The 19562-nt window shown below is 38.1% G+C and overlaps 1 protein-coding gene across 12 annotated transcripts in view; it reads right to left on the bottom strand.

Annotated features, from left to right (window-relative positions):
- The window catches only part of CACNA1C (calcium voltage-gated channel subunit alpha1 C), a 997067-nt gene that overhangs the window by 327387 nt on the left and 650118 nt on the right, over nt 1-19562 (bottom strand). For all 12 annotated transcript variants that reach the window (XM_056800748.1, XM_056800749.1, XM_056800750.1 and 9 more), the window contains one exon: nt 12288-12427. In XM_056800748.1, the coding sequence (XP_056656726.1) occupies nt 12288-12427 (140 nt within the window). The remainder of the gene's footprint in view (nt 1-12287; nt 12428-19562) is intronic.

The raw sequence follows: 19562 nt of genomic DNA on the forward strand, positions 1-19562 counted from the left end.
TCTCATACCCACCATCTTCCTTTCCATTGCCCTCTTCCTGACCCTCAATTTTAATTCTGTGGTTGCTGTAGTCTTCCATGAAACAAAGTCATACAGCACCAGCAGAAGCCATGGTTGTTTTCTTATCCCATAAAATTCCCTTCCTGGGAGCAGTAATAGTAATTGCAACTTCTTTTGGACCAAACCGACTGAAGAATAAATTACAAGCAGGGTACTCATGGCCAGGTTGGAACCACAACAATTTGAAAGGAAGTCAGACATGTTGTGTTTCATAGCTCTAATATTGCCTCTCCTGGGCCTGATGAAATCTGCAGGATTTGCTAATCAGTCTGGCAAATTACCTATTTGCTAAATCCTCTTGAAGGTAATACAGCTTTGTGGTGGAGACTGAGGGAGGCGTAAACCCCCCCGAAAGCCTAAAACCCTGCAGAGAGGAAGATGGGTGTACTTTCCCTTTGGTGTTTCAGTCCTACAGGTATGTTTCGAACTTTTATAGCTGAAATTTAGAGGTTCTAATTAAAGCGCCATTTTATAAAACTACCAACATCTTGTCATCGAGTGTGAATAAGATGAATTCAAAGTCTGCCCAGGAAGTATGCAATGTATTAAATTTTGCTGTATGGTAGCTGGGTTTCTTAGGGATGTGAAATGGGCAACTTCTGCCTACCCAAAGTAGGTCATGGAAAAAAAAAACAACACATAAAGTCCAACTTGTCCCTTTTAGATTTTTCCAGGTTGAAGACTGGAAGCAAAAGGGACCTAGGAAGATAGCAGATAGAGCACTAGGCCTGGAGAATGGGGGGGGGGTCCTGGGTTCAAATTTAGCCTCTGACACTTCCCAGCTGTGTGACTGGGCAAGTCACTTAACCCCCATTGCCTAGCCCTTACCACTCTTCTGCCTTGGAACCAATACAAAATATTTCTTCTAAGATGAAAGGTGAGGATTTTAAAAAATACCCATTATGTGCCAGTCACCATGCTAAGAACTTTATAATACTATTGTCCCAATTGGATCATATGTGCCATTTGAAGGTCACCATGATATCTCTGGTAGAAAGGAATTTTAATGCTTCCTCCTCCCCACCAACCTCTGTAAAATAAAGGTCTTGTGAGAAGTATGGTCAGCTCTAGAAGAAGGTGATAATAGAATCCCTTGGTTACAGAACACTTTCAGACTTAAAAGCACTTTTTCTAGCAACTCCAGGTGCTAGGTATTGTATGGAGCATTTATTATCCCCATTTTATAGATTTAGAAACAGAAACTGGATAAAGTTACAGGACTTGCCCAGGGTTACAGTATCATGAGGTCATAAATTCAGAGCTAGGAAAAGCCTCATTTTGCAGATATAGAAATATGAGGCCCAGTGAACTCAGTGACTTATTGGAATATATGGTAGGATTTGAACTCTAGTCCCCTCACTCTTCCCAGTATACTACACTGAGTCAAAATATCAGAGCTAAGGCTTAGAGCAGTATCTATAAAACATTTTCAAATGGAGTAGTAGCATAGTCCATCAGGACAATAGTACCTTGCCTATGGGAACCTGGAAATGGTGGGTATACTACATGCTACCAGCAGGGCCACACATTACCAGTGGTAGCTGGTGGACGGACTTGTATTTTTTTTTAAGGTCAAAGACAATCTGGTATAAAATGATTTAGTTAGGGTCATACAGCTAAAAAGTGTCTAAGAGGAGATTTGAACCCAGATCCTCCTCAATCTAGTCCTGATGCTTTATCCAGTGAGCAACCCAGCTGCCCCAAAGAGCATGCACTTCTGTAAGGTGCTTCTGGTAAGTATAGGAGAAGTGCTAACCCACACCCCATGGCAATGTCCAAAACTGAATTTGCTCCATGCCAGGTATGGTTTTATATGAAGATTCAAGCCCAGGTCTCTTGACTGTATCACTTGCCTCAGGATTCTGATAAGTTATCTAACCACTGATGCTGTATGTAGACTCATTCCTCAATGGTAAGCATCCTTCCACTCTCACACCTACCCTTTATAATGCCCCATCCCAATAATTCTGAACCCCAATGTTTAAAGCCAGTTCCCTTTTCCAAGATGGCTACTATTTCATTCTCATCTAACTTAACCCTTTTACTACTCCAAAATTCCTTTTTATATCTTCCACTGCCCTCTGAAATACCTGTTTCAGAATGGAAAAGCTTTCATCTTAAACCTTTCTTTCATCTTCCTGTCTCCCCTGAGACCTGACTTCCTCCTGATCCACTGGATCACCTTTCCACTAATGGCTATGCTTTCCTTCAGATGCCCTCTTCACTCCCCACTCTCTTCTCTTTCCATTCTTCATAACAGAACCACTCTCAGGCCTTGTTTAATTAGACTTTTTAATTCTATAACATCTAATGGTGATAGGGTTCAGGGGAGATGCATATGTTATCTTCCAATATTTGAAAATAAGGAGTTTATACTTGTTTAGTCTCCTTAGCTCATTCATGTTCTTTTTTAAATGTTTCTTTTAACTCCTATGTTTGAACTTCCAAGTTTCTATAAAAGCCTTCTCAGAAAAAAATCCATTCCCCCCCCCCCATAGAATTATATTTAGTTTTATTGTCTAAGTTATTCTTGCCTGTAGACCTATATCCTTTCTCTCCTGGAATATTGTATTATAAATTCCCCACTCCTTTATAGAGCTGGTTGCTAAATCTTATGTGACCCTGACAATGTCTGCTTGTCAAAGACTATGTACAATATTATTCTTTTTCTTTGACCCAGAAACTCTAGTTTTTGGCTTTGATGTTCTCAAAAAATCTCATTGCGGGGTTTCTTTCAGGAGATAACTGATATGACTTCTTCCTGTTTCTACTTTGCCCTTTGGTTGTGAGAGATCTGGGCAGTTTTCTTTCATGTATTTATTTATTTTTTAAATTTAGAATAGTTTTCCATGGTTACATGATCCAAAATTCCCCTCTCCAAAATATGACAAGCAGTTCAACTGGGTTTTACAAGTATCCTTGTTCAAAACCTATTTCCATGTTATTCATATTTGTAGTAGAGTGATCTTTTAATATCAAAACCTCACCCACATTCCCATTGAACCATGTGATCAATCACATTTTCTCTTTTGCATTTCTGCTCCTATAGTTCTTTCTTTGGATGTGGATATTGTTCTTTCTTTTAAGTTCCTCTGGATTGTCCTGGGTCATTGCATTGCTGCTAGTAGAAAAGTCTATTACATTCGATTGTGCCATAATGTATCAGTCTCTGTGTACTATGTTCTCCTGGTTCTGCTCTTTTTGCTCTGCATCAATTCCTGGAGGTCTTTCTAGTTCACATGGAATTCCTCCACTTCATTATTCCTTTCAAGTACAATAGTATTCCATCACCAACATATACCACAATTTATTCAGCCATTCCTCGTCCAGAGGGCATCCCCTCATTTTCCAATTTTTGCCACCACAAAGAGCGTGACTATAAATATTTTTGTACGAGTCTTTTTCCTTTTGATCTCTTTGGGGTATAAATTCAGCAGTGGTATGGCTGGGTCAAAGGGCAGGCAGACTTCTAAAGCCCTTTGGGCATAGTTCCAAATTGCCCTCCTGAAAGGTTGGATCAATTCACAACTCCACCAGCAGTGTATTAGTGTTCCAAATTTGCCACATCTCCTCTAACATTTATCACTCTCCTTTGCTGCCATATTGGCCAGTCTGCTAGGTGTAAGGTGTTACCTCAGAGTTGTTTTAATTTGCATTTTTCTAATTAGGAGGGATTTAGAACACTTTTTCATTTGCTTATTGATAGTTTTGATTTCATCATGTGAAAACTGCTTATTCATATCCCTTTGTTGATTAGGGAATGCCTTGATTTTTTGTAAATTTAACTTATTTTCTTACATATTTGGGAAATTATCGGCAGTTTTCTTTTAAGATTTCTTAAAATAAAATGTGTAGGCTCTTTTTGGGGTAATGAAATTCAGATGGTCCAATATGGTTTAATTTTCTTGCTCTTTCATATTTTCCAGGTCAGTTGTTTTTTTGATGAGACATTCTTCTATTTTTTTCTAGTAGTTTAGCTTTGTTATCTCATGAAGTTGTTATCTTCTATTTGATCCATTCTAATTTTCAGGGAATGGAAATTTGTTGCTTGGGCATAGTTTTGTTATTCTTGTGTTAAGCTGTTAATTCCTTTTCTGGTTCTTTCTTCAATAACTTGCATTTCTTATCCAATATTTTCTTCCAGCACAAGGTTGTGTGAGGATCAAATAAGATAATATTTGTAAAGCACTTAGCATAGTTCCTGACACATAGTAATCACTCTACGAATACTTAATATCCTCTTCTCTCTTGATTTTAAACTGTTACCTTATTTCTTTCAGGCATTCCAGTTGAGTTTAAATCCATCTGTGCTTTTCTCTGAAGCTTTGCATATAGAAGTTTCAGATTCAATCTTTCCTTCTGACTTGGTGTCTTGAGTTTCCCTGATATATTAATAGCTCTTTTTTTAAACTTTTACCTTCTATCTTAGAATCAATACTGTATATTGGTTCCAAGGCAGAGGAGTGGTAAGGGCTGGGCAATGGGGGTCAAGTGACTTTGCTCAGGGCCACCTCTGTAGGAAGTGTCTGAGGCCAAATTTGAATTCAAAACCTCCAATTTTTCGGTCTGGCTCTCAATCCCCTGAGCCACTCTAATAGCTCTTTATTGTGAGATTATTCTTTTGTTTGTTCATTCTTCTAGCCTAGGTCTTGACCTTTAGCCAATGTTAGAGTAGGGCTCTTCCACATTTCTGGAGGCAAGGGCCAGGCTGGTCCAGTTGCTGCTTCTTTGGATTATTGGCTGTGTTATTATAGGACCTCAGAGACAGGGTAGAGATCTTCAAGCTTTAAATGATCCCAGATTAATCTGATCCAGGACAAAGTCTGATTGCTGCCCCCAGTATAAGTTTTGCAATTCCTCACCTTGGTTTGGGTCTAAATAGCAAGAGAATGCTGCTGGACTCAACCTGTAACAGCCAACTGGAAAGCTTTGATCATTCAGAGTGACAGAATTACAGGCTATCCTTTGATCTAAGATTCCTGCTGCAGGTATTTGTAGATTAAGTAAATGCTAGAGCTGAGCCCCTGCTTTGCTCCCAGAGTGTGAACCACACTTGCTCCTGAGTCACTCTGCTGTTCCTTTCTCAGTATACCACCCAGGGCCTCACTACTCAGGTGGCCACCCCCTGGCACAAGTCCCTTTCTCAGACTGCCTGGATATGTGACTCAGAGCTGGGAGGGAGTGACAATGAAGCCATTTGACACCTATCCCTGCTATAGTCCCCCAAAGTATGGGCCAGGCTTGAGACCTTCTCTTGCTCTGGTGCACAGCTTCTCCCTGGGTAATAGAATTTTCCCAAGATCATCATGCTTCTAACAGAAACTTGTCCCAATCTTCCTGCTGATCTCCCTAACTATCTCCCTATGCCTGATTATGCTGGACAAAATCAATTGATAACAATTAATAAACATGCATTAAGCACCTTCTGTATTCCAGGTCCTGTGCTAAGCAATTAGGATATTAAAAAAGGCCTGGCCCTCAAGGAATTTATAATCTAATGGAGGAGACAACATGCAAAGAAATATAAACAAAGCAAAATTACAAATAGGACAAATAGGAAATAATTAACCACAGGAAGGCATTGGGATTAAGAAGGGTTGAGAAATGCTTGCTGTAGAAGATGGGATTTTAAATGATATTTAAAGGAAGCCTTGGGAAGCCAGTAGGCAGAATTGAGGAGGGAGAAGATTCTAGGAATCAAAGACAGTCAGAGAAAATACCCAGAACCAAGAGATCATGTGTCTTATTCCTGGAAAGTCAGGAAGCCACTGTTGGTAGGTCCAAGGTATAAGAATACAGGGAAGGTTAGAGGGAGCTAGATTGTGAAGGGTTTTGAATGCCAAACAAAGGATTTTGTATTTGATCCTGGAGGTGTAGGGAGCTACTGGAGTCTACTGAGTGGAGGAGAATGACATGGGAATACCTGAATTTTATGAAAATCACTTTGGTGGCCAAGGCCTACTTGAGGTTCCTTGCACACAACATTCACTACTCAGCCTAAGTCCACATCTCTTTACTAACTGTCCATCTTACCTGGAACAATTGCCCTCCTCACTGATGACTCTTAGTTTTCCTGACTTCCTTCAAGACTCAGTTCAAATTCCATCTTCTTCATGAGACCTTTCCCCGAGACCTCATGAGCTAACTCTTCCTCTGAGAAGATCTTCCAGTTACTCTGATTACATTTTAAATTTATGGTACTTAGTTACTTGCATGTTGCCTTGACCATTAGAATGTAAGTGTTTTGAGATCCGGGACTACTTTTGTTTTTCTTTGTGAAACACTATCTCTGGGCTCAAACTAGCACTTGGAGATTATGTCCCCAGAGGGAGGCTGACTACAGTTCCCCTTTAGTTCCTAGGGGTAATGCTGAGGGATTTAAAAAAAAAATTAAGTACTAAGAGTCATGAGTCCCCACTGAAGTGCTATTAGCCAGAGAGAGTTAACTAGCTTTCAAAATATTATGATTACTGAGATGGTATAGTAAAACAAAAATATCTTACTGAAAATCTGGGACTTTCCCCAGAGTTTTTATTTCCCCAAAATATATGGAGTCCAGGGGAAAGTAGGCTCAAGTTTAGAAAGTACCTATAGTAAGTTGTTAACTTGCTGCTCCCGAATGGATGGAAGCCTTCTCCTTCCCTTCCAGAGTCCTCATGAAGTTCTCTGGAAGTCTGAGAAGCATTTTTGTTAGGATTTGAGTGTCAGGGTCTTTTTAGAATCTTGGTTCTACTATTCTCCTCACCCAGAAAAAAGCTGCCTTTTGTTAGTGTATCTAGGATGTCATCCCAATCTCTCTGATAATATGATCAGTGTAGGGGAGGGTCTGCAAGGTATAGGAGGAATATAACACTCTTGCTATGATCACTCTCCTTCCTTCTTGCTGCCTTCTGGTAAGAGGGGAAAGGATTGGATCCTCAAAACTCTCTTGAATCTCTTTCTGGAATCCTTCTCCAAGATAGGCACAAACGAGTCAAATTCCTTTAACGAGGTTTTGTTCATTGGCTCTTAAAGCATTTCATTCCTTGAATCTAGTTTACACCTTTGATTGATTGGTTGTATCAAGAGAAATGTATTGGAATTGTTCAAAGGTAGTTTACATATTTGATTCCGTAATACATCAAAGAGGCATTCTCTAATAAAGGTATCAGGTTGTTAGTTACATAAATTGGTGTTCAGAAGTGTGTAATATTCCTCTTACCTTTGTATCCTCAGGACTTACTACAATGCTTCGTGTACAATGAGAGCTTAAAAGATTTTTTTGACTGTTTAACGTTAAGGAGGATGATTTCATAAATATATTTATCTTAGGGGTATTTGAAGAGTACTCAAGGACTCTAGGAAGGTACAGTCCCATCTCTCTTCACCAGGGAGGTTATTCCAACCCAGAGACAATGGAAGAGGCCAATGCTTTTCCGACTCCCTGAGAGGTGTGGGATGTAGACTGAACTTTTCAATGGCTATTAAAATAGGTCTCTGCCAAAATGTCCCTTCCTTTCCCCCCTACTTCTCAAAGTTAGAAGTTATTAGCACTATTTGACATTTTAAAAATCTATGTCTGTTTGACATTTCTGACATGCAAGACAGAGGATCACTTCTAACTCTATTCCACAAACACATGCTGCTCACAGCACAAATATTTAATTCCAACAATGGGTAAGACTGTATACTATTGACCCATCTGACTTCGAGTTTGACACATGATTTATTGTGCATATTATTACAGTTCTATAGCTGTATCTGTGTATACATAAAAGAATGGGATGGCCAGTAAATAGAGGAATTGCTATTTCTCCATTGATTGTGCAGCCTTATAAATGAGGCCCATGAACCAAAATGATTAAATTCTTCAATTATTCAAGATTTCATCAGGTCCTCATGGATGGAACCACATGCTTCAGAACCCAACTAAGATATTGGTCCATCCCCAAAGAATATATACATTACTAATAGATAGACTATAAGTTCCTTGAGGAGAGGCAAAATTTTGTATCTCCAGCATCTAGCACAGTTCCTAGATAGAAAGTTTTTAATAAATTCTTGTTGATCATGTTGAGACTCAGAAGATATCTAGATGGGAATGTGCTTTGAAACAGCTGAAAAAGCTAAACAAACATAAAGCCACTTAGTAGTGTCAATTAAACAAAAACCTTCTCTGAAGGTCTGTTCTGATACCTCCCTTTGGCATGGAGGTCATCTTGGGTTTGTAAAGGCTAAATCAGTGAATTATAACCTCTGGTAGCTTTTACCAAGCTATACAATCTTTGAACATAGGCCCTGTGATATCTATTATCTGAGCACCAACCTAATTAATCCCAGACGGTCCTATTCCCAGAAGGTTGGCCATTAGGTGATACAATTTTTTTGACTATAGTAAATCATAAAGACTGTCTATTGCAGTGCAGAGAGGGCCATTAGCTACAGGAATGATATTGTATATCTTTTGGAGTTTTGAAGTAATGTTTTAATGAGATAATTTGTTCTTAGAAGCTCTGGTATGCAGTATTGCTATTCAACTATAGAGGGCAACATGCATTGCTACTGACAAAGTTGTGACCAATAATTCTGATTCCTGGGCAATTTCAATTTAGTGGGTAGAAGGAAGGGGGAAAGTGGGAAACAAAGGACAGTCCTTTGACCTGGGTGTAGTTATACTGGGAGAAGGAGCTGTTCATTCTCAAGCAAAACCATCTAAAGTTTCTGGGGTCCCTGGATCCTAGAAGCTTTTATTAATTATCAATTCATCATTCATCATTATTCCCTAACTGTAGTTCTTCTCTGACTCATCTTTTCTCTTTCCCTCTCCTTTCCTACTTTCTTCTCTCCATTCCTTTCTTCTCTTCTTTCTTCCTTTTCCTGTTCCTTTTTTTTGGGGGGGTTTCTCTTCTCCTCTCCTCTCTACTATCTCTCATTTGCTTATTTTGCTAATCTTTTTTTTTTTGCTAATTTTTGCTAATCTTATTTGCTCCTGTGGGTTCAATGATCATTTATTTCTATGCAGATGACTCCCAGATCTGTATTTCCAGCCCTAGTTTATCTCCTGAACTCTGATACTATAGTGCCAACTGCCTATTTGACATTTCAAACTGTATGTCTGTAGGCACCTCAAATTCAGTGTGTATGAAAAATAAATCATTTTTTCCTCCTCCTCCAACCCAAACCCATACCCATTCTGAAGGACACTCCTAGGCTTAAAGTCAGTTGGATTTGTTATCTGCATATCATCTTCAACTCCTGACTTTCCTTAATCCCACATATCCACTCATTTGCTAAAACATGACATTTCTACCTCCACAACATCTCTTGCACACAATCCTTTCTCCCCTCTTACAGCACCACCACATGAGTTTAGTTCCTCATTACTTCTTGCTTAGTTTATTGTAATAACCTTCAATACAACTTATAATGAAGTTCATCTTGTTCATCACAACCTTTTTGACTTAAGTTTGGAATCAATCAGTAATTCCTATAATTGAAACATCAGATGCTTAAATACATGACCCTCAAAGCCATGTACAAAGTCCTCAGCTTCTATTGAGCCCTGTCTCTCCTACTTCTGCCCACTTGGTCTTGGTCTACTGGCTCATCTTGGCACACTGATTAAAAGAACCCTATCAATTATAAAATAATCTATTTCCTTAGATGAAGCAATCTGGGATCTGACTATTTATAGTAAGTCTTTCTCCTCTAATGCATTCTTAAAGCTGCCAAAGTCAGCTTGTATCTCAAGTCAGAGGTATCTCTGCTGATGGCTGTTGTAAGATCTTTCGCCTGCGATGGTCCCTCAGTACTATAAATGCTTTCTTCCTTCCCTCCTTCCAAACTTTTCTTCAATCAATCATTAAGTCACCCTCCTAGGTATACAAAGACAAAGGATCCAAACAAGCAGAAGAGTAAATGAAGACCTTTGAATATGTAAATTTTATAAACATAAATCTGGAATAAATGTACAGAATATTCTAACACAGACTATTTTAAATATAGAATAAATATAAGAGTCTCAGTACCAATAAATATAAGGTAATTAGGGAGGGAACTATGAACTATGAGAATAGCACACCAATGACCCTTATCCTTAAAAAGTTTGTAATTTAAAGCTGCTAGGGTGACCCAACAGGCTAGAAGGTTGTTTTCTGTATGAAGCTTGTTTTCATTTCAGCATTTAACAGCTATTTTCATCCATCTTAGTCATTCCCATCAACCATCCCATATAGGACAAGGAAACCAACCTAGCTGAAGCAGTGAGGCACCCTAAGAGAGTTACAGAAGGCAGTATGTATCATCAAGTCAAACTACCACCATCATCATTATGATCTCAACTACTATCTCCATTTAGATACTGATGGAGTCAGCTCAGGAGGTTGAGTCTAACAGCTTTGGGAATAGCATTGTTCCCTAAATTACTAGAGTTGCTTTCAACCCAGTTCCCAGAGCTACTATTGAAAGGAGAATCATTGTGGAGAAGGGCCCCACCTTCCTTACCACCGCCAGAAACAATTACTGACCAATTGCTACCTGTAGGGAGACAGGGCTAGGAGTGGCAGCTTCCACATTCTGCTCCTTGAAGCTATCAGTCCTGCTTTTGAGCTAAACCTCACAGAGATCATTTGGGCAAGTAATTCCTGAGGAAAAGAAGCCAACCAGACCCACCATCTACACACCAATTGCTCTGGACAGTAGTTTGTGCCATGCACGTCAAACTACTACTACCACATTGACCTCCATCTGTTCTTAGGCCCTAATAGAGATTCTCCAGGACCCTGAATCTAAGCCTTGGATATAGCAATACTTCTATCTCAGTTCCCTCAGCCATCAACCTGGGAGAAAATTACTGTACATATGAAGCCAGGCATTTCCTTCTATAGGTGCCACAGTTAGCAATACCAAAGACCCAGAAAGGGAAGTTTTTGTCACTAAAGTTATTGGCACTCTCAAATGCCTCTCCATCAGAATCTGATATGATTTTATCAGTTCAAAGGACATTTTAAAAAAGCATTGAGGGGCAGCTAAGTGGCTTGCTCAAATGTGACCTCAGATGCTGCCCAGCTGTGTGACCCTAGGCCAGTCACTTAACCCCCATTGCCTAGCCCTTACCACTCTTCTGCCTTGGAACCAATACACAGTATTTATTCTAAGATTGAAGGTAAAGATTTTTTTTAAAAAAGCATTGTGGTCTACAGGTCATACATACACAGTATACACATTTTTGGATTTTTTCAATATATTGATCAATTGCACTGATTTTTTTCTTTCATTGAAGTAAAATTGCTTGTCAGCTCCAGGAGTAGTGAAGGAAGAGAGGGGTGTGAAATAATGAATCATGTAACCATGGAAAAATATTCTAAATAAAAAATAAAATAATAATAATAAAAAAGACAGTTCCTGCCCTCAAGGATCTCACAATCAAATGGGGGAGCCAACAAGCAGACAACTATGTACAAATAAGCTATAAACAGAAAAATTAAATTAATAAATTATTTATATATTATATATTAAAATAATTTATAAACAAAATTAGAAATAATCAACAGAACTAGAGCACTAGAATAAAGGGAAACTGGGAAGAAATAGACAGTAGAAGCTAGTGGGTGGTAAAGATATTGTAGGTTTTCTTTGTCAATTGTTCTATACAAAAGCAGGGTAGGAGCTGGCAAACAGAAAAAAAGTACTGGATTATTGGTCCTCTGAATTTAGCCAATGCTATCAACTCATTAAAAAAAAAAAGAGCCTTTTAATTTTGAAATCAGATCTCAGAACCTGGCTTGTCCTCATTTCCTAGTTTGCTCCTGGATTTTTCATCTTTATGATTTTAATGTTAATCTTCTCCTGAGTGAAAAGTTGGCCTTGAAACATTATTCTTCTGCCTTGCTGAATCTCTCCCTTTCCTTCGAACTCCACTCACCTGGTTTCGAATTCCTGCTGAAAGTGTTCTCATCTAGTAACTATACTTAATCACTCTGACCCAAGCTAGCAGAAGACATAGCCATGCATTCATTCATTTCCTTCACCCTCAATTATCACTGGCCCTGTCCCAGACATAAGAGAAATATTGTAATCATAATGTGTTACATATTTATAGACATAAACACTTTTATATATGTGTGTATATATGTGTATATAAATATAAAATGTGTGTGTATATATGTATATATAAATATAAAATGTGTGTATACACACACACACACACACACATATACGCACTCAAGAATATACTTAAACATACTTACTTGGTACTCCAGACACCAGACGTAAGGGGCGCAGCACTCGGAAAGCCCTCAGGGCCTTTACATCAAATCCAGCCCCCTTTCCTCCTAATGCATTTGCCCCATCTGCTTTGGTTGCTTGTTCTAAAATTGCACTAAACAGCCTAGAAAAGAGAAAAAGAAAGAATACTCTAAGGGAAGTGGCAATTTGTATCTTAGTTCTTCCCTCTTCCCTCTTTCAAAGCATGATGGTTTCTGTGTCTTACCCTGCCATATAGGAAGACCTAAGACTCTTCCCATATCCCACTATTATCCCCATTTCTCAACTCCTTTATTAAATGCTGTACTCAGATCTTTCATTCATACCAAATCACATTAAGGTATAATCGACTGATAACTGATTAAAGTTTTACCCTTCTGAGAGGCATTTGCATCTCAACAGAGATGGGTCCTAAGCTAAAGGGATGAAGCTCTGATCCTTAAGGTATGGGGGAAATATTTCTTCATGCATCAGAGCTCTATAGGCTGCCTAAAATAATAATTATTGTGGAACACAGCAAAGCTAATTGATTGAGCATAAGGAACTAAAGCCATGACCCCAGACCCTTTGTACCATTCTATACACATTAAAGCTAATCCACCATTATGAAAATGAACTGACTAGATCAGGAGTGGTTAGGCACAAAATTGGACATTTACAAAAAACAACTTTTCTTTTCTCAGGAAGATGTTTCTGAGCTACTGAATGAAATGAGGAGAGGTAGGAGATTTTTAATAGCAAGATGGTACCACTTGACTGGGATGTTGAGGTAATGTCCTAAATAGAGGTCAGAGAATAGACTAGAAGGTTTCTGAAAGACCATTCACATGTTAGGAGGAATGATTTGAATAGTTATATTGTCTTCATTTAACGGTGGTGATACATGAAATAGGATGCCTTGAGAACCTCAGAGCTAATAACTAGGTCCTGATGAGATTCTTTTTCTATATGACTGAGATAGAGACTAAGGATTGTCCCTATTAATGATTATCTTTATTTGAAGACTGTGAGTGCTAATGAGAGGAGTTGAACTGATCAGTGGAATGTTATCTTATGATGGTGGACAGAGTATTTCTAGGCACATTCTAATGTTTCAAAAAACACCCCTGATATTTTAAAATTCTCATTTTAAGCTAATATCTAAAGCTAATATTTAAATTTTTTTCCTTGAAAAAAAATTGTCATTTAAGGTTCTCTATTTTAGTTGATGTCCTTCTTGGCTGTTTTCAATAACTGTTGTCCTCAAAAAATTTCCTTAGGTGCATGCCTTAATGGAATATGCTGTGCATGCCTATATCCATTCTACTCTTTACTTGAAATCTGCTCTTTATAGTGGTTGCAGGTTCTGTCCTGAGAATTTCCTTTTGGTGAAGGGAGTCACCAGCTCTGCCACTCACTATGTGGCCTTGGTAACAATGTAGAGGAAATAGCATTGGTCTTAGAATGGATTCAAATGGATTCACATCTCTAGTCTGCCAATTCCTAATTAGGAAGCAAGTGGTTTCAGTAAATCACTCAAACACTGAAAGTCTTCATCTATTCATCTATGAAATGAAGGAATTAATACATATATTTTCTGCTTTTAAAAATATTATTCTGAGAAAGGATTCATAGACTTTACTGGTATAAGAAAGTTTGGGACACACAGAAAAGGTTAAGAGAACCTCTGGAGATGTTCTCTAATGACCCTTCCAGTTCTAACATTCTACTACTCTGGGACTTCATATTTCTTGACTTGTTTCTCCATTTATATAAAGAAAGATTTAGAGTAGATTATTAAATTTAAGTTGTATTTGTTAATGAATGAACCGACTGTGCTCGGTGCTGGAAAGATGAAGACAAAATAAAGAAACTGTTTTTGCTCTTAAGGTGCTTATCTTCATTCTCAACAGGTTGTGAGGTGATAGAGAAAGGGTTGAGTCTTGAAGGGAGATAGGGAGTTGAAGATGAAGATGAAAAATCATTCTAGGCATAAGGGAAAGCCTATGCAAAAGCTGAAAGGTGGAAGCTAGAATGGCATCTGTGAGAAGCAATAATTTTAGCTGTAATCAGCCAATGTTAATAGAACACCTACTGTGTGTCATGTACCACTAAGCCCTGAGGATACAAAGAAAAGGGAAAAAACAGTTCCCACTCTCAAGGAGTTCATAGACTCATGGGGGAGGCAACATACTGTCTGTACAAATAATGTTTAAGTTGGCCATGATTTTAGAGAGAAGGCATTAACATTGAGGAGGATAAGAAAAAGCTTCGTATAAAAAATAAAGTTTTATGAGTCTTTAAAGAAACCAAGGAGCCTGCAAGATGCAGAAGAAGAGGGAGAGTATTCTAAGCATGAGGGGACAGCAGGGGGAAATGTCCAGAGTCAGGAAATGGATTGTCTTTTTTGAGGAACAATAAGGAGCCCAGTGTTGCTGGACCACAGAATTATTTTGGGTTTAAGAATACTGGGAAGGTAGAAGGAGGTCAGTTTATAAAGACCTTTGAATATCCAATGGGATTTTATATTACACATGAAGAATCTGAGGGTACAGGGAAAAGTGATTTGCACAAAGTCACAGATTACAGACACGGTTGAGATATGAACCTACATCATCCAATTCTGAACCCAGTGTGACTGATATATGTGACAGTATATTTATTTCTCTTCAAAGGAGCATAGGACAGTAATTGTCATCCAAGGGCCATGGCCTCCTGTAGGATTCAGCTTTAGAAGGCTTAGTTGATCAGAAAGATATAGCCGCCATATTATAAGGAAAATCAGCTACTGCAAAGGCTTGGAAATCACTCTGGAAGATTATCCTTTCCTAGGTAAATAGCTCTCTTGGGCATGGTTGGGGGTTCAGGTTGAAATAAGTTTACTCCCTAACATGGTCCTCCCTTTAGCACCCTAATATCTTCCTTCCCACCTACCCCACCTCCTACCACAGCAAACTTTAAATAAGCAAAGATTATTCTTTCATGTGAATTAGAGGAGAGGAAAAGGAAAGTTTTTCATTTTGGCACTGGTCACTCAGAGGAAGGATATATCAGATTCTAATTTGCTTGCAGGAAGCCACAAACCTTTAAGTGAGCACAGAAGAAAAAACCCAGTAGGGAAGAAAGAGAATACTTAATATAAAGAAGGAAGTGAAGGGCGTTTGTCTTGCAATACTATAAAAGGGGATGGAAAAAAGAATACTTCTGTGGTGCTGGGATGAGGAAAACTTCCAAGTCCCAGAAGTTCCAAGATGGAGTTTTAGAGAACATTTCCCACCAACTGCAAAGAGTAGAGATTATGCCATTTCAGACTGGATGCAGGTGCTTAAAGACAAGTAGAAGTAGAGAGGGGAACAAAACACCTACCTGTGGCATTAGCAGAAAAAATATCAAGGGGTCTTAGTAAATAACCAACTGGCCAAGAATCTGTGATGGAGTACTATAGTGGAAAAAGCCACCTTTTGAGATCTAAGAGGGCTGAATATTTAAAGTCTGGCAACTCTGAAGTTGTCTTCCTATGATAACTTTCATTACATCAATTATCTTGGCAGCAGGTCCTAAATAGTTTCCATAAGATGTATGCCACTCAGGAACTTCAGCTATATTCAAAGCAAAATGGCTAGGCTCATGTGCTTATATATAATCCTGTCTCACAGGGTCCTACTGAGGACTAACAAAAATAATATTTTCATAAAATTATTCATCAAGAGCTGGAAGAGAATTTAGAGATCACCTACAACAACTTCTTCATGTTACTATTTAAGAAACTGAGGTCCAGGGAATGATTTGTCTAAGACCACTAAGGAAATCAATGATAAGCAGGATCAGAACCCAGATCCTGACTCCAAATCTAATATTCATTATACTGTCCAATGCTGTTTTGCAGATGAGAAAGTGCTATCTTAATGCAAAAGAATGATTCATAGTTAAAGAGCAATAGCAGTACTCTTCCACTGGACTGAGCTAAAAGGCAAAATCTACCCTGGATTTTCTATGTTCTCTCTTGTCACCTAGAATTGGGTCATGCACTGTGGGAGCAGTCAATCAATTTTAACTGAATTAAATCAGCAAAGAAAGAAATGAAGGTACTCAGCTGGAAAGAAAAAAATGAGCCCTTGCATGCCACCCCTGGCCTTCTATTAGTCCCTGCAGCAGCCATTCATTCAAAGACTGCAATTGATAGGCTCCCTCCTGAAATTTATTTATTTTTTTTGATTCTGGAAAAACTGGCCAGAAAGCTGAGCCTTGGGGAAGATGCTGAATTGATAGCATTTGGGATCATTTGTAGCTGTATTCATTTGTCCTGAAGGTGCCTCTATTATCCACAATTGGAAAAAATAGCAGAAACTTCCAAACTCTGGTGTCTTATTTCTTCTCTACCCACGGAAGTTCCTTTCTTCAAGACTCAACTTAAATACTATGTCCTCTATGAAGTGTTGCTTTTCTCCCAAGGTGAAAGTGATCTTGCCCTCCTTTAATTTTTAATAGCACATTGGCCTTTTTCAATGAACATATCTCACATTCCTTTGTGTCATTGTTATTTGTATTTCATGTCCTTTTCACCTCTGTTAGAGCATAAGCTCCTTCAGGGAAGAATCTCTGTGATATCTGTCTTTGCATGTCTGGTACCTCGCACAGTGCCTTGTACATGATTAATATTTAGTGAATGTTTGTTGAATTAATACATAAGGGAATAAATGAATAAATTCCAGAGTTCTCTGGATCCAAGTCTACACTGATGGAGTAATTAACTTCTTGTTTGACTAGGCAAATTCTCTTGTCTAATTCATTTTTGTCATTTTGTCAAAGTCATTTTTTAGAAGTGGTAGAAAACAAAAATCAAATTCCATTCCTTCCACCTCAACAACCACTTGAATGACCAGGCAAAAGGAACTCACTTCAAAATAATGTAAATTGGCAAATGTATGATTTCCTGTAAGGAATGCCAGGTAGTAGAAGAATCACAGAGAGATAGATACAAATAAAACTGAGAAGTCCTTAGAGGTTGCTCCCCATATTTATCTTGGTTTCCACTGTGATAGTCTAAAAAGTGTAGGTCTCTTAGGGAAAGTCCCAGTGACACCCTGACTTGGAAAATATTTTTTTCAGTCTTTTGACTTTGTTTTATTGTTTCTTGATGCCTCATGGAGCCATTAGCTTCCACTTGACCAATCCTAGGTTTTAAGAAGTTATTTTCTTCAGTACTTTTGTGCGTCTTTTAACAAGTTGTTAATTCTCTTTTAATAATTTCTTACATAATAGAAATGTTTTTAATAAAGATACACGTGTAACCCAGTGAAATTGCTCATCAGCTTAAGGAGAGGGGAGAGAAGAATATGAATCATGTAACCATGGAAAAATATTCTAAATTAATTAGTTAAAATTTTTCTTGCATAGCTTTTATTTCTTTTCCCAACTTTTATTCTACCTTTCTTATTGATTGTTACTTTAAAAAATCTCTCTAACACTTCTAGGAAGTCTTATTGGGTTTGCATCCAATCTGCATTTTTCTTTGAGGCTTGGTTTGTAGATATGTTCAAATCATTATCTTCTTCTGAGTTTGTATCTTGACCTTTCCTGTCACCACAGTCATTTTTATGATCAGGTTATTTTTGTTTCTTTTCTTATTTTTCTAGTCTTTTTCTTGATTTCAGACTTTATGTTAGAGTTGGGCTTTACATTTCTGAAGAGGATGGGCTGAGTAGCTCTATCTGAGGGCCTATTGGTTTTCAGTGTTTCCAAGGGAGCAAAATCTGGAGATAAGTCTGGTCACTTTCCTCCCGGTCTGTATTCTAGCTTTTACCCAGGCAAAGTCTTTGACCCTTTTCACTGCAACTGCTTCTCATTTATTACTCTGTAACTGTGACCTGAAACTGGACTACAGAGTTGCCAAATGGCCCTTGATCTTGCACCAGTGCTAGAACATGAGTTCTCTGGAATCTCTTTCAGACTAGGGCTTCAGTCTCCTTTGCATCCTGGTGTGTTAGGTGCTTCCAGTGTTTTTGCTGCTGCTGTAGCTGCTACTCTCCTAGTCAGCTTTCATCCCAGTATTCACAGGCATCGCTTTCTATTGTCCTAAGCTACCTGGGCTAGAAAATGTCTCATTGCATCTTTTTCTTGGCTTTTCCACTTAGAATGCAGTTTGGTGTTTTGTGCAGTTCTTTTGTAGTAGAAGTTTTGGAAGGAGTTTAATACTTCCACTTGTAGTGACCCTTCACTCTACCATCTTGACGTGGACAAAGATCACCAAACCTCTCAGTGGTCTCTAGTCTAATCAATCATTGAAGACATTAAGTTGCAGAGAAAGTAGAGACCTGCACTGGTAGGGAGTTTCCTTTCCTGACATTCTCTAAAGTGATGAAACCTCTGTTCCAAAAAATAAAAAAAAGATGTTGCCCATCTACAGATTACTTTAAAAATTATGAATTATTTTCCTATCAACTCCACAATGAAATAGGCAGGGCCAGTATTCCTTTTCATGTTCTATAGGTGAAAAAATGGAGACAGAGGTTTAAATGAATTTCCAGGCCTCACATAGCTAAAGTCATAATCTGTTTTACAGGATAATTATGAAGAACACACTTTATATACCATAAAATATTATACCAGTGTAATCGACATATCCAGAACTCAAGCCCCAGGCTTCTAACTTTAAGGATTCAAAGCAGGATGTTGAGGATTCATCTGCAAAGCAAATTACCAAACTTCATCTAGAGGAAAGAAGGTCAAGAATCTCCAGGGAAATATTTTTTTTTTAAAAAAAAGCAGAGATAAAGGGGGACCTAGCATCACCAGCTTTCAAACTCTATCATCAAACAGCAATCAAAAATGTTGATACTGGTAAAAAACATAAAAGATGATCAATGGAACACACTAGATAAGCAAGATCCAGAAAAATTAAAGACAGTAGTTTAATGTTCAATAAATCCAAAGACACTAATTACTGGAAGAAGGACTCCCTATTTGACAAAAATTCCTTAAAAAAAAAAGAAAGCAGGTTAGCAGAATTTAAATTTAGATGGAATTTTGTGTCATATTCAATTCCAAGTGGCTATCTGGCTTTTATGGAAAAGATTATATTGAGGTGGGGAAGGATATACTTTGCATAATTATGACTCTGGGAGAATTTTTAAAAGGATAGAGGTGACCATAAAAGATAAAATAGATAACTTCTACATAAATTGAAAAGCATGAATAAAATCAATAAAACTAGAATTAGAAGCAATTAATTGGAAAAAATTGCTGTAGAAAATATGCTTGATAAAGCTCTGACATGCAAA

This window comes from Monodelphis domestica, chromosome 5 (assembly GCF_027887165.1).
Source record: "Monodelphis domestica isolate mMonDom1 chromosome 5, mMonDom1.pri, whole genome shotgun sequence".
Lineage (NCBI taxonomy): Eukaryota > Metazoa > Chordata > Mammalia > Didelphimorphia > Didelphidae > Monodelphis > Monodelphis domestica.